The sequence below is a fragment of the Camelus dromedarius genome, chromosome 4 (genome assembly GCF_036321535.1).
Source record: "Camelus dromedarius isolate mCamDro1 chromosome 4, mCamDro1.pat, whole genome shotgun sequence".
In the NCBI taxonomy this organism is placed as follows: Eukaryota; Metazoa; Chordata; class Mammalia; order Artiodactyla; family Camelidae; genus Camelus; species Camelus dromedarius.
This window is the reverse complement of record NC_087439.1, coordinates 35,810,327-35,837,583: the sequence shown is the minus strand read 5'-3', so window position 1 is coordinate 35,837,583 and position 27,257 is coordinate 35,810,327. Positions and strand designations below refer to the sequence as shown.

At 39.0% G+C, this 27,257-nt stretch overlaps 2 protein-coding genes across 4 annotated transcripts in view; one reads left to right on the top strand and one right to left on the bottom strand.

The window, feature by feature from the left end:
- Nucleotides 1–27,257, top strand: part of CCDC148 (coiled-coil domain containing 148) — a 314,087-nt gene that overhangs the window by 203,240 nt on the left and 83,590 nt on the right. The window contains exon 16 of the mRNA XM_064484812.1: nt 19,161–19,270. Within this exon, the coding sequence (XP_064340882.1) occupies nt 19,161–19,270 (110 nt within the window). The remainder of the gene's footprint in view (nt 1–19,160; nt 19,271–27,257) is intronic.
- Nucleotides 23,667–27,257, bottom strand: part of UPP2 (uridine phosphorylase 2) — a 31,652-nt gene continuing 28,061 nt past the window's right edge. For 2 of the 3 annotated variants that reach the window (XM_010985601.3, XM_031451467.2), the window contains one exon: nt 23,667–24,915. In XM_010985601.3, the coding sequence (XP_010983903.1) occupies nt 24,764–24,915 (152 nt within the window). In that variant the 3' untranslated portion in view covers nt 23,667–24,763. Of the gene's footprint in view, nt 24,916–25,238; nt 25,366–27,257 lie in introns of all 3 variants that reach the window. The other variant, XR_837582.3, reaches the window with a different exon arrangement.

Sequence of the window (27,257 nt, the reverse complement as noted above, 5' to 3'; positions counted from 1 at the left end):
TCCCAAACTCCTAATTTATCCCTCTCTCCTCTTTCACTTGTGGTAACTGTAAGTTCATTTTCCATGTCTGTGAGTCTATTTCTGCTTTTTAAGTAAGTTCATTTGTATCACTTTTTAGATTCCACATATAAGTGATACCATATTATATTTGCCTCTGTCTGTCTGACTTACTTCACTTAGTATGATCATCTCTAGGTCCATCCATGTTGCTGCAAATGGCATTATTTTATTCTTTTTATGGCTGAGTAATACTCCATATACATATATACACACACCACATCTTCTTTATCCATTCTTCTGTCAGTGGACATTTAGGTAGCTTTCAGATCTTGGCTATTGTAAATAGTGCTGTGAACATTGGGTTGCATATATCTTTTCAACTTAAGAGTTTTTGTCTTTTCCAGATATGCCCAGGAGTGGGATTGCTAGATCATATGGTAATTCTACTTTTAGTTTTTAAGGAACCTCCATGCTGTTTTCCATACTGGCTGTACCAATTTACATTCCCAGCAATAGTGCAGGAGGGTTCCCCTTTCTCCACACCCTCTCCAGTATTTATTATTTGTAGACTTTTTGATGATTGCCATTCTGCCTAGTGTGAAGTGATACCTCATTGTAGTTTTGATTTGCATTTCTCTAATGATTAGTGTTATTTTTTAGCAGCCATCCTAATGGATATGAATTGATATCTTGTGGTTTTGATTCATGTTTACCTAATGATTAGTGATGTTGAGAATCTTTGTGCTTATTGACCATTTGTAGATCTTTGGAGAAATGCCCATTCAAATCCTTTGGCCTTTTTTGAATTATTCCCTGTAGTTAACCTCATTCTGAAATGTTTTTCTTTTGCTTATAATTTTTCCTGAGGCTGTATCATCTAATTTTGAGTTTTCCTAATTCTGATTAATGTTCTTTCATATTTTGTACCATTTTCATATTTTGTTAACTTTTAGGTTATAATTTTACTTTTAGGTTATAATTTTCTCTCTGGTGTTCATTTATCTGTAGGGATGTTATTCTGCTTCTTTATCTCTTTTTTTCATGTTAATGTTAAGATCTGATTTTTTCTTTACTCATTTATACTTGAACTTTTCTTAACTTTCAGAAGTGGTTGTGACTTAAGATATTTCTTCTAACTTCACAGTGAGAGTTTTTTCTCTTGTTGTATTTGCACAATGTTCAAAAAATTTGGCAGCTTATTTTCTGGAGATATGTCTTCCTCTACTTTTATCTGGACCTGCTATTTCCTTTGATTCTGTTGTTCCTGTGCTGCTTACTTTGTATTCTCTTTGCTGAAGTTTCATTATTGTGGGGTTTTGTCCTAGAAGTAAGTTTTGACTTATAGTCTAGGAATTCATGGGGCCCAGATTTTTGAGTTCCTTCAGACTTTACTATAAACGCCTATACTCATTTATTATTAAAGAGTGCAAAACTCCTCTCAGTTTTAGCTGAAGTTCTCAGTGAATATTTCTTGGCTCTTTTAGGGTTCTTAGGTCCATCTGATACTCCTTGATTTCCTCTGTCCTGCAAAGAAGGTACATTCAGGTCTTGTAACTGTCAGTGATTACTCCTTACCCATTCATATTTTTCAGTGGCAATATCTTGTCACCTACTATTGAAGATTATCTCCATGGTTTTGGGCTTTATGTCCTGTTTATCTTTGTTTCTTTTTACAGGCTAATTTGAAAAGATTAAAAAACTCTGCCACTTCTGCTGTCATCTTCCCAGTGTCCCTCAAACTAAACTCTTAATCCTACTTGCCTTTCTTACACTAAACATCTTCCTCCCTCAAGCCCACCCTATCAAAGTTATGGTACCACCATCCATCATATTATGCAAATCTAAAATCTGATTGTCACTCATGATACCATGCTCCCCTCTCTCACTTGTAATACCTAATCTGTCAAGAGCTGTTGCCTTTCTAGCTGTTGCCTAGCTCCAACACTGGACCCATACTGCCAATGGAGGATATTTGCCATGATTTGTGGCTTCCTAGTCACACCATTCTTACAGTTGGGCAATATCTCACATTATGCATCAATCTCCCAGAGTAGAAGGTAGGTTCTCAATTTCTCCAGCCTCTCATGCTATATTATTTGGCAATAAAATGCACCCATTTGCAACTTCATTCATAAGAGCGCTATGGGAGAAAGCAAGAATCCATTTCCTGTCAAGGGTAGTAGTGGAGGCTTTCAGCTGGAGGTATAATGGCTGCATAGCTTTTATTTACTTATTTAAATTACAGGCATACCTCATTTCACTGTGCTTTGCTTTATTGCACTTCACAGGTATTGCATTTTTTTTTTAACAAATTGAAAGTTTGCAGCAACACTGCGTCAAGCAAGTCTGTTATTTAGCACTATATGTGCAATATTTGCTCACTTTGTGTCTTTGTCACATTTCTATAATACAATGTTTCAAATTTTTTATTATTATATTTGTTATGGAGATCTGTGATCAGTGATCTTTGATGTTACTATTGTAATTATTTTGAAGCACCACTAGCCTTACCCTTATAAGACAGCAAACTTGATAAGCGTTATGTGTGTTCTGACTGCTCCACCAACCAGTCATTCCCTATCTCTCTTCCTCTTCTTGGGCCTCCCTATTCCCCATGACACAATATTGAATTAGGCCAGTTAATAACCCTACAGTGGTTTCTAAGTGTTCAAGTGAAGGGAAGACTTACATGTCTCCCACTTTAAATCATAAGCTAGAAATGATCAAGCTTAGTGAGGAAGACATGTCAAAAGCTGAGAAAGGTCAAAAGCTGATCTCTTATGCCAAGTAGTTAGCCAAGTTGTGAATGCAAAGGAAAAGTTCTTGAAGGAAATTAAAAGTGCTACTCCTAGCTCGGCCGGTTAGCTCAGTGGGTTAGAGTGTGGTGCTAAAAATGCTACTCCAGTGAACATACACGTTATAAAGCAAAACAGCCTTATTGCTGATATAGAGCAAGTTTTGGTGGTCTGGATAGAAGATCAAAACTGTCACAACATTCCGTTAAGCCGAAGCCTAATCCAGAGCCAGGCCCTAGCTTTCTTCAATTCTGTTAAGGCTGAGAGAGGTGAGGAAGCCACAGAAGGAAAGTTTGAAGCTAGCAAAGGTTGGTTCATGAGGTTTAAGGAAAGAGGCTGTCTCCATAAATGCAAGGTGAGGCAGCCAGTGCTGATGTAGAAGCTGTGGCAAGTTTTCCAGGAGGCCTAGCTAATTAATAAAGGTGGTGGTATCAAACCAGGTCCATTTGCCAGATGTACTGCAAGTCAAAGGCTGAGATGCTGAGGTTTACGGCAGAGAATTTATTCACAAGGCAGCCAAGTGAGTTCGGAGAGCAAGGCTCAGATCTGCTGGGGGAATTGGAGTATTTATGGGATAAGCAGGGTGGTCTCAGGCATGGGGAAAGGTGAATGGAGGTAGGGAAGACAGTGAGGTAATCGGTGTTCTGTGCAGGCACGTCTGGGTTACGTTTCTGCATGATCAAAATGGAGGCACTTAGCATGACCTGAGGGTGGAGTTTTCCAGCTTTCTGATGTCAAAAGACCATTTATGGGACACCTGTCCAGGTCCTGTTTTAGGGTCAGTGGTCCCATCCAGCCCCCAGCCAGCTCTCACTGGGCAGGGGCTGACTCCAAGTTCCTGTAAAACAACTGGGCTGGTGAAGTCAGAATGGTATGCAATTTAAGAAAAGGACAAAGGAAAAAAAAAACAAAACTAAAGTGAACTTAATCATTGAGGATAGTTTCAAGCAAAGGGGTTTTAACAAACTGTTCCTTTATCTGTTATTCTTTAAGACAATTTCTATTAGTTATTAGCTTCTGTTAACTCTATGGGGCACAGTTTTAGTGGCTCCACTAAAGAGATTTTCAGTGTAGGCGAAATAGCCTTCTGTTGGAAGAAGATGCCATCTAGGACTTTCATAGCTATAGAGGAAAAAGTAATGCCTAGCTTCCAAGGACAGGCTGACTCTCTTGTTAGGGACTAATGCAGCTGATGACTTTAAGTTGAAGCCAGTGCTCACTTACCATTTTGAATATTCTTGGATCCTAAGAGTTATGTTCAATCTACTCTGCTGTGCTCTATGTATGGAACAACAAAGCCTGGATGACAGCACATCTGTTTACAACACGCTTTTCTGAATACTTGAGCCCACTGTTGAGATCTACTGCTCAGAAAAAAAATGATTCCTTTCAAAATATTACCCCTCATTGATAATGCATCTGGTCACCCAAGGGCTCTGATGGAGATGTACAAGAAGATTCATGTTGTTTTCATGCCTGCAAACACAATATCCATTCTGCAACTCATGGATCAAGGAGTAATTTCACCTTTCAAGTCTTATTATTTAAGAAATACATTTGGTAAGGCTGTAACTGCCATAGCTAGTGATTCCTCTGATGGATCCAGGCAAAGTAAATTGAAAATCTTCTGGAAAAGATTCACCATTCTAGATGCCATGAAGGACATTTGTGATTCATGGAGGAGGTAGAAATAACCAACTTTAGCAGGAGTTTGGAAGAAGTTGATCTCCGCCCTCATAAATGACTTTTAGGGGTTTAAAACTCAGTGAAAATGTAACTATAGATGTGGTAGAGATAGCAAGAAGACAGGAATTGAAAGTGGAGCCTGAAGATGTATCTGAGTTGCTTCTTAGGGATGAGCAAAGAAAGTGGTTTCTTGAGATGGAAACTACTGTTGGTGAAGATGCTCTGAAGACAGTTGAAATAACCACAAAGGATCTAGAATATTACATAAACTTAGTTGGTAAAGAGGTAGCATATTTTGGGAGGACCGACTCCAATGTTGAAAGAAGTTCTGTATGTAAACTGGCATCAAACAGCATTGCATGCTACAGACAAATTCTTTGTGAAAGGAAGAGTCAGTAGATGCAGCAAACTTCATTGTCTTATTTTAAGAAATTGCCACAGCCACCCCAATCTTCAGCAACCACCCTGATCAGTCAACAGCCATCAACTTTGAGGCAAGACCCTCCACCAGCAGAAAGATTATGACTCACTGAAGGCCCAGATGATGGTTAGCCTTTTTTTTTTTTAAGCAAGAAAGTATTTTACAATTAAGGTATGAACATTTTTTTAGACATAATGCTATTGCACACTTAAATAGACTACAGTATAGTACAAACATAACTTGTATATGCATTGGGAAACCAAAAAATTTGTGCAACTCGCTTTATTTCCATATTTGTTTTCTTGTGGTGGTCTGGAACCAAATGCACAATATCTCCAAGGTCTGCCTGTGTGTATTATTTTTTTCCAGCTAGTTCTGCCAGCCAGCATGTCTTCATCATCCCCTCCTCTGCCTTCTTTTTCTTCCTTTTAAAATTAAGGTATAATAGATATATAACATTATATTAGTTTCAGGTGTACAACATAATGTTTTAATATTTGTATGCATTGTGAAATGAGCACCACAATAATTCTGGGTAACATGCATTACCATACTGCATAGCTTCTAGCATCCAGCACTCCGGGTAGGTGATGTGAGCAAAGCTTCATGGGACTAGCAGAGCTGCAGCGGGTCCTCAGGGAAGCAGTGTCCTGGTGACGGTTGAGCCTTTTCCCTCATTGGATAGCCTCAAACACTGCTGTTTTGACCCTCCCAGAAATTCTAGGAACTACCTAACACCCTTTAATAGATCGCTTTCCTTCTTAAACTAGGAAAGTGGGTTTTGTTGTTTGCTGCTATGGATACAGTGATACACGGTTCTTTTTTTCAATTCCTCTAATGCACCAACCACAGTCTCACGCCCTCTGTAGGTAATCCCTCCATCTCTGTAGTCTGTCCTCTCGAGTATCATTTCCTCTGTCTCCAAAAAGTAGGAAGAAGAGAACATTTCAGGTTTGTTTGTTTTTTTTTTTAACATCACCCTAATTGCTGAGTACTGTTTTTCATAACAATGATTTCCACTCTATGGAAGGAAGAACTGAAAATTATTTTCTCTCTTCTCAGAGTTCAGCCCACATATCCAAAGTTCTATGTAGTATTTTTATTTTTTAAAAGCATGAAGAGGGTGGAGATTCCTACATCTGACATATTTTTGGTTATTTTTAATGGGAACTGTATTTTCTTGGGTTTTATTTTGTCCCCACTTAAACAACTCCACCATCTCCTTAGATGTGCTAGATTTTAAATCCAGGACACTGAGGTGAAGTATGAAGTCATTTTATTTCTTTATTTTATTTTTTTGGTAGGGGAGGTAATTAGGTTTATTTACTTATTTATTCTTGGAGGAGGTGCTGGAGATTGAACCCAGAACCTCATGCATGCTAAGCATGCACTCTACCACTTGAGATATACCCTCCCCCCAAAGTATGAAGTCATTTTGAAGGTAAAAGACATTTTTAAGGAAACCTGGGAAAATGGCATACCTTTTAAGACCAAGACTTTGCCTGGAGAAATTAGGAGGAGAATCTAAGATACAGATTTTTAAGATCTCAGTCAAATCCCAGAAATGAGGAAGTTTGATCTAAGAAGAAAAGAAGATCTGAGAATTCTACTGTTTCTGACATCTGTTCAATTCAGAAAAATGGTTGTATGTTGGCTGATCATTTGAGGATGAACACTTGACAGATTACTGCCGAGTGCTAGATGGGTCCTGAGTGGGAAAGGTTTCAGGAACTTAGACGTTGAACATTTAGAAACACTGGATATTTCACTTTGAGACTCACTGTGGGACTGGATTGTAACAACAGAATGCACAAGCTGCATGACCTTATGGAATCAAGTCTCAGCCCTTAGGGAGGAATGTGGCATCAAATCTGTCCTGTTATCATATTTTTCAAAAGGAGGGGACAGAAAAAAACTTATTTACAGAACAGAGACTGACTCACAGGCATAGAAAACAAACTTATGGTTTTCAGAGGGGAAAGGCGGGGGAGGGTTAAATTAGGAGCTTGAGATTTGTAGATACTAACTACTATATATAAAATAGATAAACAAGTTTATACTGTATAGCACAGGGAACTATATTCAATATCTTGTAATGACCTACAATGAAAAAGAATATGAAAAGGAATATATATGCATAAATGAATCACTACGCTGTACACCAGAAATTAACATAACATTGTGAATCAACTATACTTCAGTTAAAAAAAAAATCTATAGAAAGATGTTTTCCAACCTCTACAGTAATTCCTCTTTTTATACTAACAAGTGCCTGTGGTTCTTTTCTTTCCTGCCTTCCATAGTATTTGAGTCTAACTCTGTTTTCCTGCCTAACCTGATTCAGGTTCATTTATTTAAATTATTTAAATATGTGTTTCTGATGTCACTATAGGCCTTACTAATATTACCAAATATCTTTTTTTGTCCCTCAGAGAATTTGTTATGTGGAAATGTAAGTATGGGGAAAGAGTAGTTGCGTTATTTTCCTTCTATTTTGCACATTTGCCCAGACATGTCAGTATTACTTAACACCACATATGCTTAAAATCCCTAATATTTATAAACAATTTCAAAAACAATTTGCTTACATTTCTTTAGACATTTTATAAATATTGTGTTAATCTGAAATACTTACCTTTGCATTATATTTAAAACAAATGCTGCAAGAAAAAAAGTCATGTTACTATTGAAATATTATAAGCTATCTTAGTTTGGGAGGATTATTAAAGATAATTTTTTTAACTTACTAAAATGAAATAAAGCTTTACTTGGCAGTGAAGATAAGTGACTTCTAAAGGAAATCCAGCACAATGCAATAGGAATTTCTGTCCACATGGATTATTAGGGCCCTGCTATTTGGAAAGAAAAGATCCAGATAATGTGGAGAGAATATTTTCCCAACCATGTTTCATATCAATATAACAGAGTTACTTAAAATTGACTTAAAAAAGCAGTGGAAGCCTCAAAGCATCTTTATTTTTATGCTTCTAGACAATTTGCTTTTTTCCCCTACTTTCTCATTCCCAATCTATAGCTTAATTCAGTTTACCAAATACTGAAATTATGGCATAGGATAAAACAAAGGCTCTGCAACCATTAAAAAGAATGAGGATGTGGTGACGGCTGCACAGCCCTATGAATATTCCAAAAGCCACAGAGTTATACACCTTAAATAGGTGACTTATATGGTGTGTGGATTATACCTCAGTAAAACTGTTACCAAAAAAAGAAAAAGCAAGGAGAGTTACTTGGACTAATATGAAAAGAGAACAAAGATACACCATATAGGTGAGGGATGGGGATCAACAATGGAAAAATAGATATAGAATGATCTCACTTATGTAAAAATAATAATGCTCATTTCTGGAAGGAAATAAAAGAAACTGTCAGCAACTGTTGCTTTTGAGTAATTGGAATAGAAAATTTTGGTGGAGTGGTGACCAGGAGAGTTTTGCTTTTCCCTTTATGCCCTTTTATACTGTTTTAATGTTTGCTGTGAGCCTGTATTACTTTTATAATAATGATTTTTAAAGCTGAGTGTTTTATAGGGTGCTGTGTATTAGATGAAGGGGAGTCTAAGCGTTCTGGAACTGCATAAACCATGCGCTGTGATGAGCAACCCCCTAGCAGGGCTGCAAGGTGAATAAGGGTCAGCCAGTAAATGTTCTTTGACTCATTAAATGGGGTTGATTGATGGATGGCTGGGTGAACTGTATGAACTTTGCCTTTAATTGGGATACTCAACCAAGAAATAGTTATCTATAGCTTCTCTGGGTAAAGATAAATATACATGGTAGAAAAAGTTTAAAATAAATCCCTTCTCTTCCTAAAGCATGCTCAGAATTTGAGGAGATAGAATATCTCACATATTTAAGGAAAAATATGAGTAAAAGGCAGTAGAGGTGAGAGAACTACAGGGCAAGACACTTCTTGTCCCACATGCTTCCCTAATGGTTTGTGATCCAGCTCCTCAGCTTCTTGGGACATTGGAACAACTCATGTCTTCTCCATTCCTTCTTTATCATCTTTTTCCACCTTATGCATTGAGACAAAGAAGTAGGAAGTAAAAGGAACAGAAAGAATCGACCAGTTTGGATGAGTCCAAAGGTTTATGTCAAGGAAGAGGGGGAGTTTTGAAGTAGACTTATTATTGTGTGGCATTTAAGTTTAAACTTGAAATTGGGACACCATTACAGAGGACTTCTGTGGTCCACCGTGGCCAAGACGGCCCTCAGAAAACCTCTGCGGAGAAATGGGAAATCTCCTAGCCCTCTACACAGGTGTAGATAAAGGGAACTGCAAAACTTGTGATGCAGGCAGAGAAAGAAAGACTGTAGAATATTATGCAGCAAGAACATGGGGACCCAGAACTCAAACATTAGGCATGGATGATTATTTTAAGTGATGTAGCTTGAGTGGCTTTACAAAGTAGCAGAAGTTGATCATGCTACCCATCTAGCAGGAAAGAAAATAAGTTTTTGTGAGCCCTTTTGTTCAGCAGATTTTTCATCCCTGCAGGCTTCTGACCATTGTCGCCTCCTTGGTCTGTTCCTATAATGAAAGAAATTATACAGCATTCAGATGTTTCCTTTGTGCTGTTGGTATACCTTTAGAGGCTCAATAGAGCTAGAAAGCGGTACCTGTTGGTATCTGTGAGTTTCCCTTCTGTCATCCTCCAACCTAACCCTATCCTTCTCAGACACAGTCCTATGGACCCTTGAATAACAGCCTAAGGTGTTTGAACATTATCATGTTGACAGTATTAATAGTTCAAGCTTTGTTGGGTACCAAAACAAAGACAGTGTTTTTGGAAGGTTAATATGAGGGCAGGATATAAGTTGGATAGAAGCAAGGAGAAGACTGGGTTGGGGGAACCATTTATGATTGGTTAGACTAAATCAGGTTTGGGGTGATGTAAAGTGAGGATCAGTGGAGTCTCTGATTCTTATCACTGCAGGAGAAAACTGAATTCTAAGTTTGTTTATTCTGAGCTCTGGAGGATGAGAAGCTCTGTGGAAAGAGCTGCTATGTCCTAGAGCACTGAAACACCAGATGCAGGAGAGAAGGAGTCATCTGGAACATTCCACTATAGTCAGGCCGCCACATGACTCCAGCTCCAGCCACCACATGACTACAACCACATGAGAGACCCTCAGTGAGACAAGCAGAAAGACTACCCATATGATCCCAGTCAACCAATGAAATTATGAGAAACTGTAATGCATTATTGCTTTAAGGTGGTTTGTTGTGAGAAGCAGATATCTGAATCAAAACCCTCGAATGACAGATCCTTGACTACATCCAGTCCTTTGCCTGAACTTCCAGTAGGAACATCCAGCATTTATTGAGCACTAACTACACACCAGACACTGTTCTAGGCGCTTTGCATGTATGAAATAATTCAATCTGCAGCAACAACCCTGTGAGGTGTGCACTTTTGTTAGCTGTATTGTGTAACTGGGGAACCAAGGCACAGGGAAGTGACTTGCCTTGCCCAGTATTACACAGCTCATAAGAACCTAGTTTTAAAGCCAGATAACCTGGCTTCTGAGCCCTGAACTCTACTGTCTCCTTGTCTTAGGATTTGCCAGTCTGGTCATCCTTCTTTTGTCACAAATATCTAGAACTATGCTGGGAATCTATAGGAAGTGATAGGACAAAGCCACCAGTCAGGCATGAGGACTCACTCTAGATTTTTACCTGGGTGTGAGCTCAAATGTATCATAATGGTGTGATTTGAGAAGGCCCCCTAGCTATCCCCAATATCTGGAATAGACGCTAAGTTCCTATCAATAGTTGAAGCACTTACAATAATGTGAATCCTCAGGAGGGTTATTCCCTTAAGCCATTGTTTCCAAGGTCTAGTCCATAGAACTTTCCCCAGATCTGTTCATGCACCAAATACCAGGAGTCCCAGATAGTGAATCTGAAAATAAAGCCTCACTTCTTTTTATATATAAATGGCTTTGTCATAACCACCATTCAGTATTTTTACCTGTTTCTCTTCCACACGTGTTTTTGGAAATGCCTACGTGTTACACAAAAGTGTCCTGGTTGAAGCTTTCATCACAGGCAGCCCCGTGGCTCCATCTGCAGCCCCACTGCCCAGCAGATCATCTTTAGCCATCTCATATCTGGCCTCACATAGGCAGTTGCTGTCCTCCCTCCCAGCTTTGCTCCAAGCATGAAAACAGAATTTCCTTACTTTCACATGCTAGTAGCCTGTGGCAATCCACAGGATTTATTGAAGTCTTAGAGACTGAAGGGGGATTATAACCAGAGAAATATAGAACTAATACACTCGATGTGATCATAGGCCAGCACTTCTCCAGGAGGTCTCCCACCAGCCACCAATTCTCCCTGGCATCACCTGCCATGATGTGGTTGTGGCTGGCCAGCCTGCATCCAGGAGAGAAGCCATGTGCCTTCTCCAGCTGGAGGCGAGGCTCCAACAATCTCAGTTCCCAAGGGGTGAAACTATTCTCCTTTAGAGTCTTCCCAGGACTATTGATGGGGGGAAGGAAAAGGGGTGTCAGGGAGGTGGTCCAGGGGAAAATGAAAAATCCATCCCCTCCCAATGGGGTTGGCTTGCCCCAAGTTCTCACCAAGTACCCATGAGAAGCTAGCAATCAGTACCTTCTTCAAGGAATTATTCATTATTGAACAACACTGTGCTGGGTACATCAAGAATTCACAGCACCAAACCCAGCCTATTGTTTTTTCAGTCTCTTCTCCAGCATGAAGTGAACACTGGTCCAATCCCATACCTTCTGGTCATGGTTCAGTCACTGCCCCAAATCTCCTATAATCTTACCTAGGCAAGGACAGAGCTCTCAGAAACAAGGACAGTGTTCCTTGTTATGGTAATCTAAATATAGATTTAGAAAAAAATTACTTCTTAGTGTTATCATTCTGCTAAAAAACAAACCAAAACACATTGCTAAATGAAGCACTTAATATTTCAATTTGAAGCATCTACATTTAGGTGTTTCTACTGCATTCAGGTCTTCCAAAAAGAATAGTGGTATGTGTGTGTGTGTGTGTATATAAAACATATATATATATGTTTTAACCCTGCATGCTGTAATATTGTGCATTAAAAGTAACAGAATGCAAGCAAGCAAGAAAGCAAGCAAGCAAGCAAGCTGGGGACAGATGACTCCAAACATGCAACTTTGTAACCAGAAGAGTAACGTCAATGATAAATGTTACCTGGGGAGTTAACTGGGGCCACACAGGTGTCAACCATAGTGAGTGAAATAATGAACAGAAACAAGAGAAGAAAGGCTGCTAACACCTCATTTAGAGTATAGCTGGAGGGTGCTGAGAGATGCCCTTGGAAGTGGACCTCTGAGCTGGCAGGCTGCTTTTAGGTGGGCATGAGTCCAGGCAGTGGCCACTAAACTCAGTAATCCCAGTAGCAGTGGCAGGCTGCCAGCTAGCTTTCCTCATCTGAGCCCTTTGCAGAGAGTCAGATTTTCCCTCAACCCATTATTTTTCATAGAGTAATGTAGTTTCAAGTATCCTATTTTGAGGGAGTTTCCATTTCACCTCATTCACTGTATACAGAGCAAAGGCCTTTGGATTTCTATGCCTCACTCCATGTTACCTCACCCTGGGCCCCTGGAACAGGGGTCAGTGAACTTTTTCTGTAAAGAGCTAGATATAAATATTTTCACGTTTGCCAGTCATGCAACAGAGATGTTGAAATTACTCAGTTGTGCTGTTGTAATGCCAAAGGAGCCAGAGACAGTATGTAAACACTGGGCTTGGCTGGGTTCCAGCAGAACTTTAGGAAAACAGGAGAGGCGGGCTTGGCTTCCAGGCCATAGTTTGCTGACCCCTGACTCAGGGCGGCTCCACTTTCTGTGTTTGTGTTTATCTCCTTCTGTGATATGGGCTTCCTCTTTGCTTTTCCTCTCTCTTAAGGATTTCCCCTAATTTCTTATGGGCTTAATAAGACATTTTACAGTGTCTCTGGGTGATTTTTCCAGATCTGGGTGTTTGGGGTGACAGTTCTCCATCCTATTAGAAATCTAAGTCTGGTATGCCTTTTTCTATCTCTTCAATGTCAATCTTCAGTATCGTGTTTTAGAAGTTCTCCCATTAATAGGATATAGTTGGATTTTGTTTTACTTTTCAGGCTGATAATCTCTGCCTGTTAACTGAGGAGTCAAGTCAGTTTACAATCACTGTGGTTACTGGTACATTTAGATCTATTTCTGTCACCTGGTATTCTATTCCTTATTTATCATGCTATTTCTAATCTTTTTTGTTCTGTCTCTTTCTTTATTATACAACTTTGATCAAGTTTTCCTTTATTTTGTCATTTCCCCCCTAATTGATAATTCAGCATTCGACTCCCATTCTTTGGATGGTAGCCCTTATATTTTAATACTTGCGAGTAACTTAACAAAGTCTAATGTCATTCCAAGCTCTACTCTCCTCCCAGTGATTGTGGGCCCGCAGGACCCTTCCACAGATCACACTTCAGTTTTCCATTTTAATTTTCTCTAGTACTGGTTTTTAATCCCCCAAATGGATTTTTCAGTGTTTACCAACTTCATTACTCAGCATTGTTTCTTGCCTCCTACACATTCTTCTGAGTTCATTTTCTTCTACCTGAAGCACATCTTTCAATTTGTTGTTCTTGCAGCAAATATCTAAATGTAGGGGACTCTCTCCATCTTTGTTGTTAAAAAAAGTTTTTATTTTGTCCTCATTCCTGAATGATATTCTACCTGGGTGTAAAATTTAGGTTGACACTGTTTTTCCTCAGGACTCTAAATATATAATCTTCTCAATAATCTAGAGTCTTCTAGATTCTACGGCTGCTATTGGGGTATGTGTCATCAGTCAAGCTGTTATTTGCAGAGAACCCCTCTCTTTCCTTTTATTGCTTATTTTGAATATTTACCCTTCATTTTCTTAGGTAATTTCACTATGATATTCCCATGTATGGTTTACCTTTATTTATATCGTGCTTCTTGAATATTTATATCTTTTACCAATTCTGGGTATTTCTTAGTATTATGTTTTTGAATACTGTCTCTTAATTGTTCTGTCTATTCTCTCCTTCTGAAACTTCTTTTAGCAATATGTTGGGTCTCATTTTATTCTCTATGCTTCTTACTCTTGCTTCTATACTTTTATTTCTTTTTCTTCCTGTGCTGTATTCTCACTTTTTTTTTTTTGGTTCTCTTTTAAAGGTCACTAAATCGTTCTTCAACTATGCCTAATCTACTATTTAACTCATCCACTGAATTTTCTTTATAATTTCAATTTTTTTCATTTTTGTAATTTTCAAATTTTGAAATATTTGAGATTCTAAATTTTATTTGGATATAAAAGGGTCTTGGTTCACTGTAGTGGTTAAGATCCTATACTCTGATGCTATAGACTGAAAGTTTGTGTTTCCCCCCTAATTCATGTGTTGAAACCCTAAACACTGTCTGATGCCTCCAATGTGATGGTCTTAGGAGATGGGGCTTCTGGGAGGTGATTAGGTCATGAAGGTAGAGCCCAACTGAATGAGACTAGAGCCCTTGTAAGAGAGACCCCAAGGATCCCTTACCCCCTTGTCCAAGTGAGATCACAGTAGGAAGACAGCCATCTATGAACCAGGAAATGGCTTCTCACCAGACACCAAATATGCCAGCAGTGAACTTGATCTTTCCAGCCTCCAGAACTGTAGAATAAGTTTCTGTTGTTTATAAGCTACCCAGCTTATGCTATCTTTGTTTCATATATAGCAGCTCAAATGACTGAGACATTTGGGTAAAGATTGTTTTTGTGCAAACTTCACCTCTGTCACTTATTAGATGTGTGGCCTGGAGCAAGTCAGTTAACCTCTCTGTGTGCCAGTTTTCTCATCTATAAAATGGGAAAATAATAATACCTCATAATACAATCTAACAGTGTTGTGAGGATTAAATGTATTAATATTTGCAAAGCATTTAGAAAAGTGCCTAGCAGGTGGTCAGTGCTGCACTATTATTATTATCATCATCAATGTCATTCATAGCAGCCTTGTCTTTTTCCATTTCTCATTCCTGTGTTTTAATTACTTCTGTTATAACTTTAATAATTTAAAATAATAATTTTCTTTGATAGTCACTTTCTAAGTCCCAGTCTGGTAACTCAAGTTCTTGAATTTAATCCTCCTGTATTTTGTGACCATTGACTGTGCCTTACACAAAATTGTGACTTGCTTATTCTGTGATTTTTTATGGTGAGCTCATATTAAATGAGGCTGAATATTTTGTGAGAATCCCTCTCCACCCAGGTGTGTCTGTGTTTCCACACATAGTTTTGCATTTATATATACCAGGAGTGACAAGGGCATCTCTGTTCCACAACCTAATTTTCTGTTTATATTTCGAACTGGGGTTTCCAGGGATTCAGTATAAATTTCAACTGCAAGCCTGAGTAAGGATCAAGCATGGAGTTTGGACTTTTCAGGAAATTACATGTTTTTCCCTGCTGGTTGCCTAAATAGAGACAGACAAGATTCACTAGGGTCTCCTGGGTGGGTGGTCAGATTGTTTTTTCTGTTGGGTCTTAGTCCCAACCCCTCACCCAAAATGTGTCTACATGAACTTTAAGTCCAAGCCTCCAGGTTATCAAGTATCTGCTCAGGTCACTACTCTGGCTTTAAATTTCTTCCTTTTTAGTACCATGTTTTATGTGTGTGTGGTTTTTTCACCCCCAGATATTTTTTTATTGACATATAGTCAGTTTCCAATGTTGTGTCAATTTCTGGTATGATGTTTCAGTCATACATATACATACATATCCTTTTCATGTTCTTTTTCATTATATGTTACTACAAGATATTGAATATAGTTCCCTGTGCTATACAGTAGAAACTTGTTGTTTATTAGTGTGTTTTTATTCTCTTCCAGAAATGTTTTATGCAGCTTTGTCGCTATTTCCAGTGCTTTGGGATATATATGTTAGCTCTCCATCTCATGGAGACTTCTTTCTTCTCACAACAGTATTTCACAACTATCTTCCTTCCTTATTTGTCTCCCTTCCTTCTCAATATTTCCTTTTTCTTCTTATCTTTCCCCCACTTCATACCAGTTTCTTTCCTTCCCTAGTAGCATGTTTCAATCCTAGAGAGTCTCATATGTGCCATGACAACCTGAAAAGGTAAACAGCCTTATTAATTGGTCTTCTACTGTCATCAAGATGCCAGAGCATTTCTATGTAGGACAATGAATGTTGGGTTTAAAATTTTCATCTTAAAATCACAAAATTTGATCCTATAAGAATATTTCCTGATCCTGCTCTTCTTCTCTCTACTGAGGACTTTAGATTTCATCACTTTTTCTAATAGCTATTGATGTGTTAGTCATATTTTCTTGCTGCCTTCCTGACTCTGATAAACTGCTTTGAAAAATAACCTTGACTGGTGACACTGTCTTGAGGAAGAGTGCTCGGACTGACTGATGCAAAGATTCAGGCTTCCTTGGCAGATATATTCCTATATTGAGGATGAGAACATTAGGCAAAATCATCTCTCCACTGGTAACCATCACCAGACCCAGCTCCTTGCTCTGACTCCTCATTCGTCAAGCAAGCTTCTTAGAGCCACGTGACTTCTCCAGTAGACCAGAGAAGCCCTGTAGATTGCCAGTCAGCGGGCATGATTCCACCAGACCATATAGCATGAACTTTGTTTCTAAAAATTAGTAAATTAGAATTTGGTGTTATAATCACAATACAGACTTCAATGAGGCTTTTTTTTTTCACTGTAGTAAAATATACTCACCACAATTACCATTTTAACCTTTTACAAGTGTACAAATCAGCAGCATTAAGTACATTCACATTATTGTGCAATCATCACCACATTCCATCTCCAGACCTTTTTCACCACCCCAAACTGAAATTCTGTACCCATTAAACAGTAACTCCTTTTGCCTCTTTCCCTCAGCCCCTGGTTACCAGTATTCTACCTTCTTTCTCTTTGAATTTGACTGTTCTTGGTACAATCATTGTCCTTATGTGTCTGCCTTTTTTCACCTAGCATAATGTCCTCAGGGTTCATTCATGTTGTAGCATGTGCCAGCATTTCACAGAGCCTTTATTTTTTAATGTATTGAATTTTATACACATAGCCTTTGGGGGAAGTTAATTTTTTATTAGCCACAAAGCCGTAAGGAGTTTTATCTAAATAGATGCTGAGATCACCACTGACATCACTCACTCATCAGTCTTTTAAACGCCATTCTCTCCTACAGCTATTGCTCTGGCTCCGTCAGCTTTGAACTTTCTTTAGCCATTTTAGCAAAAGAGAGAATTTGGAAACACATCATCTTCTCAGGAGAAGGGAATTTTTATTCTGAAATATGTAAGCTGTTTAACTTATTAGGTGAAAATTTGAAGGCACTGACCTTCAGAAGTAGGGGAGCTGACTAGTCGAACAAGAAAATAATGTCTTTGGCAGCCCCATCTTATCTTTACTCCATCTCTGCCCTCCCCCAAATGTGGGGCTATTTTGAGAGGAGCCAGTCAAGTCTTGCTTTTTGTGCAAGCTTCAGGTGCAGCTTCTTGTCACTGGTAATTATCTCAGCCTCCCTCCTCCTCCTTACACTCATCCCTAACAGACTTCGGATCAATCCTGCTCTATGCGTTTCAGCTCCTTCCCTTTGCCTAGGAATAAGGTCCCATCTCCTCACTCTGACTTATAGGACCCCATGTAATAGAGCCCCAAATTGCCTTTCCAATCCAGGCAAGCAGGATTCTTCACTATTCTTATATATGTCCTGTATTTTCCTCCTTTGTCTTATTTCATGCTTTTTTCTTTGATGGCCACACCCTCCTGAGAGTCTTTCTCAAAATTATGGCCCTTTAAAAAAAAGCTCATCCTGAATAGCCACCATTTTTTCAGCTCTACATGATCATTACCCCAGTAACTCCTTAAAACACATTTATTCCCACATCTCTTTTCAAGTCTGTCAGATTATCTTTGAATTGTAGTGATCCACAGTTTGTCTTAGTGCTTCCAACTTAGTAGGCTGTAAATTGTTTAAAGGAGGTAACTGTCCTGCTCTCCCTCAACACCTCGCGCTGTGACTTGCACAAAGTAGATCCTCTGTAAATACATCTGTTCTATCATTTGCATGTTTACGTAGACCAGGTCCATGGCATTGCAACATTAAATCAGTCGTGGAACCAGCTCTAGCGCAGGTGAGACCTCTGGAGTCCAAGGGGAAGAAAGGAGAAGATGGGGCCAGGGAGGGTAGGAGACAGACCTGGGTGGTGGACTGGTGTCCACTGTTGGTTATTTACCCAGAGTAAGTGGAACATGGGTAACACTTTGCCGCATCATTGGTTTTTGTTGGTTACAGTGTTGGGAGGAAATGCAAAGGGCCTTAAATGCAGATGAAAAAATAAAGTGATATGAAAGTGAAAAGAAGAATCTAGATTTTTAAAGATCTGTACTTCCTTTTCCAACAGAGGAAGGGGCAAAATCAGATTACTCAGATGATTTCTGTAACTCTGGAATGTCCTCAGTGCTTCACAATGATAACGATTATGCTATTGTAGAGGGTAACAGATTTTCTGAGAAATTTTAGAAATTTAGGAAAAAATAGACACAATCTTAAGTTACTACCTTTTGGAGGATAATTTTTTCTAATCCTGTACAGACTATATGACATTGATTTCTAGACTAGTTGCCTGATGATTTTTTAAACTATGTTATACTTTTAAAAATAATGTTGAAATCATATTTAAGGTTTCTGGGGGAAGTGGTTTAATGGTGGGCTTTTGTTCTCAAGTGAAAATTGCTACACTCAGTTTTTAGAAAAACAAATGTTAAGTTGATTCTAGATTGAGTGACACCTGTTTGGGAGGAGTGAAAAAGCACCTCAGAAATTGAGAAAACCCTTGAGGAGTGAATAATGAAGCAGGTTGCAAATTATAAGTATTTTCAGTTATTCATCTTAGAAGACTTGGATGGTAGAGCCACTGGCTATTATTTTAGGATTCTTAAAAGATAGAGAAAGTTCAGGAGGATTGAGAAAGAAAAGTTTACATAGTTTATTTTTCAAAAGGGACAAAGAGAGACCCTAGTCATCAAGGATTCTTGGACTTAAGCGCTAATCCTGAGATGAAGATTGTAGCTTGGATCCTCACAAAAGACTCCTTGTGGTGTAGATATCTAGAGGCACACAGGATCCTGGAGAGAATAGTGTGATTTTATGAAGCTCAGTGTGTCAGACAATTTTAATTTCCTTCCCTGACAGGATGACGGAACATGTAGCTTGGAGGCAAGGAATAGAGGCCATTTATCTGTCTCTTACTCAAGCTTTCAGTCCTCTCATACGTGGGATGCCCAGCAGCCAGCTAGGAAAATGTAAGTCGAACACTGTGTTTCCCAAGCTCCCAGCCCTGGAGAGCTTCAGGAGAATTTTCAATACAAGCATACATTCTTGAATAGAGGGTTTTTTTTTTTTTTTAAAGTATTCTACCAGTTAAGAAGAAAAATACTAACTTGTTTTGCAGTAAAAAAAAAAAAAATTGTAATTGAAAGATCTGCTTATAGAATGACTTTAGTTTCTTAGGTTTTTCCAAATGGTTTTGAGTCCCCAGATGTATTTTGGAGGCTGTATTCATGGGTCCCAGCAGGAACCAGGTGGCACAATTAAACTGGGGAACTGAGAGAATTTACTGAAAGGACCATTTACAAAGGGATGGGCAGAATTTAAGGAACAACAAAGGATGGTGTAGCTGGAATAAATGTTACCAGCCCTCATGTGAGGGATCCAGAGGGGAGCAGTAACCACAGCCTAGAGAGGACAGTGGTGTGACTAGGGCCACCCAGAGGAGCGGTGGCCTGTGATAGGGGACACAGGTCTCCTGTCATGACTCAGCGGGTCCATTGATTGTATCAATGGTCTCCCAAATGAATCCCAAATGTTAAGAGCTATGTTTTTAAACGAAGGAAATAAAATTCAAACTCACTTGTTACATTTCTGAAGTTGATAGTTTGTAGTCCTTGTTAAGTACCTATAGGGTGCAAAGCACTAAATAACATTCTATAACTAGGTAAGAATAAGCCAGAAGTTATCGGGTGCATTTTGGACCAGAGACTCAGTTTTACTAAGCAGTTGTTGTGTGTCAATTGTCTGGTGTGTTTGGGGCTGAAACATGGAGCAGAAGAGCTGATCATGGCTGTTCATGAGCCCACATAGCAAATTACACTGACACATGGTTGTCAAACAAGGTTGGTCAAGGGATGATATTTTGACAAAATTAACTTGACAGGCAGTCAGCTATGCATTTGCTTTAATTGATTGATTGATTGTGCCTTTGTTTTGGGGGGGGTTCTTTTATATGTATTATCTACACTATACACACACACACACACACACACACACACACACGCATATATAATTCATATATATGACATATGTTTTAGTTAGCTGTGGATGTCGTAACAAAATACCAGACTGGGTGGGTTAGACAATAGAAATTTATTTTCTTACAGTTCTGGAAACTAAAAGTCCCAGATCAAGAGTCCAGCTGATTCTGTATCTGTTGAGGGCTCTCTTCCTGGCTTGCAGATGGCCACCTTCTCACTATGTCCTCACATGGCCTTTTCTCAGTACATGTGTACATAGAGAGAAAGAGGGTGAGTTCTCTGGTGTCTCTTCTGATAAGGACACTATTTCTATCAGATCAGGGCCCCATCCTATGACTTCATTTAACCTAATTCCTTATAGGCCCCCATCTCTAAATATAACCACACTGAGGGTTAGCATTTCAACATATGAATTTGGTGGGAGAGGGGAGTGGAATGACACAAAAATTTAATCCATAACAATATATATAAATACAAAAATGAATTGTATATATTTATATAAATATATAAAAATAAAATATGTATAATTAATTCACTTTTACTATGTGTCAGATACTATGCAAGTTGCTGGGGATCTAAAATTATTAAGGTATTGTTCCTTTTTTGGTGAGAATGCTAAAAATCTACTCTTTAAGGAAATCAAGTATACAATACAATATTATTAGCTATAGTAACCATACTGTATATCAGTTCCTCAAAACTTATTCATCTTATAACTAGAAATTTGTACCCTTTGACCACGTAGAGCAACATCTCCCCATCTCCTGTCCCCAGCCCTTGGTAACCATTTTACTGTTTCTATGTGTTTGGCTCTTTTTGATTCCACATATAATTAATGTTATACAGTATTTGTTTTATCCTGTCTGGCTTATTTTACTTGGCACAATGCCCTCCAGTTTCATCCATATTGTCACAAATGGCAGGATTCCCTTCCTTTTTATGGCTAAATAATATTCCATTATGTATATAGAACACATTTTCTTTATCCATTCATCCATCAACAGATACTTATGTTGTTTCCATATCTTGGCAATTGATGATGGATGTGTTATTTACTTGATGTAGTAGTCATTTCACAATGTCTGGGTTGTAAAATCATCACACTGTACACTTCAAAAAATATATACAATTTTATTTGTCAATTATACCTCAATTGGAAAAAAAAAAAAAAAGGATACTGTTCTTGACATCAAGGAGTGAGAGTCAACTAGAAAATCTTGACCTTTATATAACTGTTCCAATGGAGATATCATCAAAAGACTTCCAGAAATTTGGCTGGAGGGGTGCCTGCCAGATTCACAGACTGTTCATTCTTTTAAATCATGGCTTTTGACCCAGGCTGAAAATCACTAGGGGAAATTTTTAAAATAGGGCTACCCAGTCCCACTCCCAGAGTTGATCATTTAACTGGTCTGAGATGAGGCCCCAAACAGTGTTTCTGAAGGCCTCCCTGGTGATGCTGACATGCATCAGTCTTGAGAGTGACATAGAGCAAATGCACTGACACACCCCCTCGCCCGCCCCACCTCCCGCACTCACACTGCACTACACCGTGGCCTCGTAGAACCAGGACTAGTTGTTCTTCTTCTGGTCATTAGTTCACATTTTATCTTGGAGATGCTGTAAATGTTTTCTCTTTATGAAGCAACTGCTAGGCAGCCTGGAGCCAATTTAGGGCCTGTTGTCTCCCAGTGAGTGGGCTGTAGCGGATGCATAATGGTGTTAGCTTCAGACTTTGTGCCAACGACACCCCTTCCCTTCCTTTTTCCTTTTTCTTTCCCACTTAGGTCTAATTTATACTATCGTGATGTGCTTTTATTTATCCTTGTAAGCTGCCTCTGATTCTTTGGGGGAAGAAGGAGGGATATGGATTTATAATGAATGAATGTACAAAGGAAAAAATATTAAAAATGCACATAAACACTGGTACATAGAAATAATCGGATGAGTTTTTGCAAGCCTATTTATTTCTTGAATGGAGTTCTAGGAGAGCAAGGCTGAATGAGTGGGGATGGTGGGGTGAGAGGTGAGGTGAAGAGCTTGTTCCCTGATGTGCGGCAAGCAGAGGTGAGTAGTGGCTGAATGCCTGCAGTGGGCAACTCTCCATGGCAGTCGAAGGGGAGAAAGGAGACACGAGGCTCCAAAGACCAGCTGGGCAGCCATTACCCAAGTTCATGAAAAAGGATGAGTGTTCTCAATGCAGCATATGCATGAGGACACATTGATATCTTCCTAGTGCAACTCTAGTTCTAAAGGAACTAAGTATGATGCACTGAGGGGGGATTGAACTTGGAGACCTTCCTGAAGGAAGTGAATCTGGATTTGGGTTTTGACAGAGGGGAAAGCCCCATGCTCTAGGAGGAAACAAGAAGTTCTAGACATCACTGCAACGCTATACTGATGGTACAGGGGACTTTCCACCCGACAAAATGAGATGTGGGAGGGACGGCCAAGGAGAGCTGAGCTGACAAAGGACTGAATAAAGAAAGGATGAGTCTTGCAAAGACTAGAGGCATTTTAGTGAGAGTTTATAGGGGAAACATATGAAAGGATTCATTCTTCCTTCATTTATCAAACACTTATTGAGCACCTAGAATGAGGCAGACACTGTTTGGGTGCTTGGGGTTCAGCAATAAATAAAATAAATGCAGTCTTTGTCCTCATGAACCTGATAGTCTAAGCACATTAATTAAAATAAAGACCCAAGCCATGCCATAATTGCAAGCTGTGATGAGTACTTTTAAGAGGCTGTAGAGGGCGCTGTGGAAGGCTGTGGCAGAGGCTGGGAGGACTCTGGTTTGAGGACCAGGAAGGCTTTCCATTTGTGGACAGGTTGGAGAAATCAGTTAACAGGACTTGGCAACTGGATGTGGGAATGAAGGAGACAGAATCATCAAAGAGGTTTCCCAGTTTCTGGCTTGTGCGGCTGATACCATTTACTGAGACAGGAAATACTCATGCAGAAAACATGCATACACAAGTGCATATGCCCCACCCCCCACAGCCTTAGACAGGAGCTGAGAGGAGGATTAACTGTGATTATTTAGTTGTTCTCCCAATCATAATCTCCTCTTCTCTCAATAAAGAAGATTTTCCAGGAGTAGATAGATGAAAGTTCAAATTGAAGGCTTATGAAGAACACTCTGAAGTACTTTCCACTTGGTCTAAAAAAATATGAAACAGTGAAAACCCCACTAATGACTGCAGTGTTATTCTACCTTACTTTGAGTTCTGATTCTGGTATTTGACGGTCAATTATTGGGATATCTTTAAAAATTGCACATCAAGCACACCCATTGCCATAAAAAGTCCCAAAACTGACTTACCTCTTAGGGGATTGTTTATTGTCATTGATTACAGGGAGGCAAAAAAAAAAAAAAAAACTCTATCATGGTTAGAATTAAACTTTATTTGAGCCACAACAAAAAAAATATTTGTACACAACATTACATACCATTCAAGATTGGTAAGCCATCCTCCACTCATCCCCCATCCATGCTTCCCAACTCCTAAGTGTATCAGCTTTCAAAAAACCTCCTCCAGGTGGCATCCACTCATATAGAGCGTAGGGTACCCCCTAAGTCACACCATGCCTCCCAGAGGGTTGACCTGAACAGGGGTACAGGCAAGGTGCAGACAAGATCCAAATTCACCCAAAGGACGACTTGAACTTCTTGAACTCAAGTCTAAATTCAGCTGATATTAACTCCTCAGCCTATGAGGTTAATGTTAAAATGAAATTTTAAAATTCAGCTTCTTCAAACACATTTCCGTAAAAAAAAAAAAGGTTGCTAGAAGGTGATTTAATCATTTGTGATTTCTGGAGAAAAACGAAAATCTTTCTTTGCATTTCCAAAGGTTTTCATTTGAAAAATCAATGTGTGATATAGAGTTTTTATATTTTATGATAAAAATCACAAACATGGGCAAACCTAAGCTGCTAATCCTGTTCGATGGTGCACTGAAATCTTGCAAGGGGAAAAAAAAGTATGGTCATATTTCCCCAAGGGTAGCTTTTTCATGTAGACCTATATTACACTGACACTTTTTTCTGTAAATATTTTGAATGTGCATGATCAATTTCTGTCACTTGTCCAGCACCTAGAAGTGCCTGACAACATTCTAACATGAATTTCTGGACTGGTTTCAGAAACAGAGTGATGGGTAACTATCTACAAGTGGCTGATCTATTTTGATGTGAGCTTAATTAATGCTGCATATGAAACTCCAAATGTCACAATACAGGAGTTTTACAATTTTAATTATTAGACTGACTTAGTTAACTTGTTCTAAAATGAAATTTGAATCTGAGTTATTAAATTCTTTTACAAGAAAATCCATTTTTTAAGAGAAAGAGTTTTATTAAATCATTCAATTATGATTTTAGCATGTGGATGAGAACTATATTAAAATGCCACAAATTATATAAGACTTCAACATTACGACTGGAACTATAGACTTGTAGGGAAGGACTGGGTTGCCCAGCTATGATGTCTGGTCACGAAGCCCGAGCCGCTGTTTGATGAATTTGGAGATGAGGCGCTGAGGCCGTTTCTGGTACTCCACCAGAACATCATGGGGAAAGTTGATTTGGTCACATTCAAGTCTGTCAAGAAGTGTCACGCAGACCACAGCAGCTAGAAGAGTAAATAACACCATTATTGAACAAATGAGTCTATCTCATGTATGGAAGCATTAGCTGAACACCCCCATGTCCCTAACACACATAATTTGTATTGTTTTCCCTGTCATGTAGATGCGACCCACTGAACCCCTTAGCCTTCCATATGAATTATAATTCATATTTCTGTGGACTCTCACCAGACACTTTATCTAACTGAAATAATTTTCAAAACTCTCCCTTCTCCTTTTCCTTACAATTGGCTAGATCAAGTCTCGGGAAAGCTTTGTGTTCAAGGTAACAATAAAGAGAGATCTTCACCACCCAAAATGCACAAACCTCCAGCTTTCTATTCCATTTCCAATTCTTAGAGAAGGCTTTTCTCACTTGGGGATATAACTGGAGAGCTAGGCATTTTTCCTCAGATGACATTTTACTCCTTTGATGCAACGTTTGAGTTTGCCTGCTGGAGAGTGAAGTAAATAGAGAAGAGATATGAACTCTAATCCCAAGAAATAACAATAAAGGAGAGTACTGATCCTTATGAAATTTGAGGAAAAACCAAAGTGAAATGCTAAAACTTATAAGAATCAACTCCAGGAAGGAGCAAATTTATTAGCATTTAGTTTCTAAAGAATGAGAATAAAACCTCATGATAGTTAGAAAACGAGGGGAAAAGAACAAACATCTTTCTCTTAAAAAAAATGAAACTCTCATTTTTGAGAAAGCATCATAAAGGCAGCATCTCTGGATTGTTCCAACAGATCTAGAGAGAAACACTGAGTCCCCTACAAATGCTTTCTTGTCAGTTTCTCATGCAATCTTTGATTTCTACGAATGTGGCTACACATACTGAAATCAGTGTCAACCACTTTGAATGGATAGCAGTATAATAATATATATCTTCATCTGCACCATTTTAAAAAGGATTCAGTGTATCTGGGATTAGATATGGCTACATATACAAGCTTTGAGGTCATGAAGATAAAGTTGGGTATGAGTATATATGTTTCTTTGACTTCTCCACAATTTTAGTCTTCTTTATAAGCTCTAGATTTGAGAAGGTGAGATGGACTGTAATTATAATCGATGCTATCTCTTTTGTTTGGTTTAGCTCTTGCCATGTGCTGGGTACTTAAGATACCATTTAGACCTTGTAGCTGTTCCATGAGCTGGCTATTATTTTTATCCCTTTTTGACAGATGATGAAATGAGAGACTAGGGAGGTCAAACAAATGGCCCAGGAGGACATAGCTAGTAAACAGCCAATCAATTCCTCGCTTCCTAAACTGCTGAGAAGAGTTGTGTACCTCCCATCCCTCCTCCTCCCCAGAGCTGGAATGTGGTGAACCATTAGGGAGACCTCCCCTGACCTAGCAGTCAGATGGACCCTCCTGTCCAGTGAAGTGAAAAGCAATGAAAATATCCAACCTGAGCTAAGTCAAATATTCCACAGCCTAGGACCCTATTTATTCAAAACCCATTCGGTCGTAAAGCAACTTGGCTGAACAGGTAAACAGGCAAAGGGAAGGGCCAGAAACTTCCCCAGCTTTTTCAAGTTAATAATCAGCAAGTCTGCGAAGGCCGACATGGGCTGGTGGTAGCAGGGAAAAGATGAAAGTCCTTCTCTAATCCTCCACTTGGCAGAAGGATGAAAAGAAATTCATGCTCGGTACATGTCACGGAGAGGGAGCTGACTTAACTAAGCGTCTTCTCTGGTGTTTTTAAGAGTAACACCAAAGAGTGACAGGAACAGGGCATGGCAATCTCAGTGGTGTTTTCTTGATGCTGGAGGACCCATTAACAAGCAGCATATAATAATCTTGTCGCCTAAAATGACTATTTCCACAAGCAATTAAAAGGGACTAATTACCCAAAACAATTTGTCAAAACTAAGCCTGACAGCTTTACCACCATAATCCTCAAATTGGGCAGGGAGGGTTGCTCCTGTGAAGGGACATTTAGTGACCTAGCTGTCACCAAGGCAGTTGCCAGCTCACTGACCACAGGCTGCAATGTGATGGGAACAGACCAGTATGAACATGGACCTCAGTGCACCCTCAGCCGCACCAGGAACTCCCAGGGTTCTCAACTCTTTGGGATCTTTTTTTTTTTCGGTCCCTTTGCAAATCTGATGAAAGTTGCAACTGGAACCTCTTTTCACACAAAATAATTTTATATTATTTCAAGGGGTTTGGGGCCCCTGAAGCCCACCTTGATTAAAATATGTGAAAACCAGCAAAGCAAGAAGTCATTTTTTAAAAACTTGTCTTTATGAAATTAATAAATGAATTCCTTACCACTGATGTCTGATTTCCCAAATACCCTGACTGATATTCTTGGTGAAAGAATGACTGT